The sequence below is a fragment of the Mesitornis unicolor genome, unplaced genomic scaffold, assembly GCF_000695765.1.
Source record: "Mesitornis unicolor isolate BGI_N332 unplaced genomic scaffold, ASM69576v1 scaffold40441, whole genome shotgun sequence".
NCBI classification, from domain to species: domain Eukaryota; kingdom Metazoa; phylum Chordata; class Aves; order Mesitornithiformes; family Mesitornithidae; genus Mesitornis; species Mesitornis unicolor.
In genome coordinates this window covers 1-3127 of record NW_010165169.1, presented here as the reverse complement: position 1 = coordinate 3127, position 3127 = coordinate 1, and the positions used below count along the sequence as shown (strand labels likewise).

General features: G+C 61.8%; 2 protein-coding genes across 2 annotated transcripts; one reads left to right on the top strand and one right to left on the bottom strand.

Moving 5' to 3' along the window:
- Positions 1–426: 426 nt before the first annotated feature.
- On the top strand, positions 427–1079 carry GPX2 (glutathione peroxidase 2 (gastrointestinal)). The gene is given in 2 exon segments (XM_010194534.1): positions 427–651; positions 729–1079. Coding segments are annotated over 2 exon segments (576 nt in total).
- A 1043-nt stretch (positions 1080–2122) lies between these two features.
- CHURC1 (churchill domain containing 1) lies at positions 2123–2847 on the bottom strand (the record flags this gene model as incomplete). The annotated part of the gene is made up of 2 exons (XM_010194535.1): positions 2123–2215; positions 2777–2847. Coding segments are annotated over 2 exons (164 nt in total), but the record flags the coding sequence as incomplete, so codon positions are not given.
- Between the last annotated feature and the right edge of the window lie 280 nt (positions 2848–3127).

Genomic DNA, 3127 nt, shown 5'->3' with positions numbered 1-3127 from the left:
CCCACCGGGGTCCAGGTTGCCTCCACCTCATGCAGCCCCAGCTCCTGGAGTCCCATTACTTCCTGACTGCCCTGGGTGTCCCCAGCTCTCAGGGACAGCCTGGACCGGGCTGGAGGCACTGAGCCCCACAACATCCCAGAGCTTGCAGGCACAGGGAAGAGCAGTCGTGCCGCACCGCACCACGCCATGAATTATTGAGGCAGGTAGGAGCATTGCCTTGGCCCCGCGCCACCCGCACCCTCCTCTGCCTCTTCCTCCCTGCCTTGGGTGGGTGCCAGCAGGTGGGATGGGTGCAGCAGCTCCAGTTTCTGCCAAGTCACAGCCAGGAAAAGAGACCTTTGGAGCCAACACATCACGTGGGTGCTGGGCAGCCCTTAAGGCGCGCCGACGGGCGCGTGGGGAAGGCAGACGCACGCAGCCGCAGCCATGACCGTCCCCATCGCCAAGTCCTTCTACGACCTGAGTGCCACCTCCTTGCAGGGGGAGAAGGTGGACTTCAACGTCTTCCGGGGCCGCGTGGTCCTCATCGAGAACGTGGCATCCCTCTGAGGCACCACGGTGCGGGATTACACTCAGCTCAACCAGCTGCAAGCCCGCTACCCCCGGCGGCTGGTCGTGCTGGGCTTCCCCTGCAACCAATTTGGCTACCAGGTAAGTCTCTGCAGGCTACCGGGTCCGAGGAAGGGGAAAATATGGCATAGGCTCAGCTTTCTCCTTCCCCGCTGCAGGAGAATGGCACCAATGAGGAGATCCTCAACAGCCTGAAGCACGTGCGGCCGGGGGGTGGCTTCGAGCCCAACTTCACCCTCTTCCAGAAGTGCCAGGTGAACGGGAAGGACACCCACCCCGTCTTTGCCTACCTGAAGGCTCACTTGCCCGCACCGGCTGATGAGGCGGCAAACCTGATGGCCGAGCCCCGGTTCATCACCTGGAGCCCGGTGCGGCGCTCCGACATCTCCTGGAACTTTGAGAAGTTCCTGGTGGGTCCTGAGGGGGAACCTTTCCGGCGCTACAGCCCCCGCATGCCCACCGCCCAGCTGGAGCCCGACATCCAGCGTCTCCTCAAGCTGGCCAAGTAAAGCTGGCTCCAGCATCCCCCCTGCCTATGCGAGCTGCCACTCCCCCCCCCAGATGGCCCCAGCTCTCTGCAGGGTGACAGCCCTCTCTGAAACTGCTGCAGGGAGGGGGCTCGATAGGGGCAGAGGACTGGGGTGACTGGGGTGGCACAGGCTGGTGGCAATAAATGAACTGGAGGGGATGCGCCCATGTCCGTGTAGTTTGTGGGGGGCTGCAGATGAACCTCGGGGTGCCAGATACAGGAAATGCTGGTGGAGGAATGGAGCAGTGCCAGGCCAGCAGCGCCAAAATCCCTACGGGTGTTGCTGGGGCTGGGTGCCAAAAGCAGCACCCCACCCCAGGGGAGTGATTTCAGCAGCTATGGCTCACCCAGCTCGTTCCCACTCCAGGAATGTGTGGGGCCCTGGAGGTGGGGGGGTGCAGCGACCCCACACGAGCTCCATGCAGTCCCCGAGGTGGGGTGAAAATAATTTCTCACTCGTCAGCAGGGTTTGGGACAGCGCTGCCGGGCAGAGCGGGCTCTGGGATGTGGCAAAGGGCCAGATTCACTACAGGAGGAGGAATCCCACAGGCTACCAGGAAAACCCTCCCCTGATCCCTTTGCTGAGCCCCAACACCCTTCACCAGCTACATGGAGTCCAGAGAAGGGTGAAGCCCACCCCTAAAGTGCTCCCGCCTGCACCACCAAGCTGTACCACATCACATTTATTGCCCTCCACACACACGTGGGTTCCTGAGATGGGATGGGGTGACAACATAGGGTCCCCCTCATGTCTTCAGCACAACAGGGGCTCAGGCCATGCTGCTCCACCCCATGCAGCTCCACCCCATGCCTGCAGCCAGGGTCAGAGCTGTAGGGCAGCAGGCACGGCTGAGTCGCTGCTGGGCACGTGGGAGCATCCGGCATCAGGCACCTGCCACATCCAGGCTGGAGATTTGGAGAAGAGAATGGCATAAGAGCCCATGCTGTCCCCAGAGATCCCCTGGTGCCACAGTGGGGAGGTCCTGTGGCACCCAGGGACTTGTGCAGAGATACAAACCGGCTTCAGAAAAGTGGGGTCATCTGGCGGGGGTCGTCGGGCAGGATGCTGATGGAGTCCTCAGCCCGGCCACAGAGCAGGCACAGCATGGTGTACTCCTGCAGTGGGACAGGAGAGGGGGGGTGCTGCCATACCTGCACTCTGCCGCAGCCCCATGCCAGACACAGCCAGGGAAACCTGAGCTGGAGCCAGCACCCGATCCCCAATTGCAATCAGACCTGGGGGGATCTCATTTCATCCCCAGAACAAGCCCCACCACTTTTCAGAGCCCATTTTCCAGCATTTAGCTGCCGAATAGGAAATGCGCCAGGGAGGAAGGCTGGGAGCGCTGCAGGGCCCTCCACCACGGAACCACATTTTTCCTTCTCTGGACTATGCACATCACTGACACTGAAGCTTTTTTTCCCCGCCACAAAGCAGGGAGTAGTGTCAGGGGCCTCCAGATAGCCCCGAGCACAGGGACGTGGCTTTGAAGCCTTCGAGGCCAGCACCACAGCCGCCTGCTCCCTCTCGGGGCTGCCAGGGCAGACAGGAATCAGCAGGGCTGCCCACAGCAGGGTGGGTCTTGGAAACTGGGAGGCAGAGCCTGGGGCTCAGCTTGGAATGTCTCTGGAGCTGGAGAGGAGCTGCAGGGGGAACAAGCTGCTCCACTGGGGTACCTGGTAGTCATCCACCACGCTGAAGGTGTACTCATGGCGCGCGATCAGGTGGTGGCAGTTCTTGCAGAGGTCTGTGGAGGAGAGAGGACAGGGGGTTGAGGGGACATGGCTGCTTCTAGCCCTGGTGCCACTGCCCCTGGGGTACTCTCTCCCCTCTGCCCAAATCCCCTCAGTCCCTTGAGGAGAAGCTGCCATTCTCTGTGCTTGCCCTCATCCCCTGGGCCATTGAGCCCCCCAGCCCTCAGGGTGGGTCCCAGGTCATCAAACTCCCCAACACACCCCCAGTACTTACTCCCTCTTAACAACTATCAGCTCGCTGACATTGCCCCCCTCCCCAAGCCTTGAGATCGG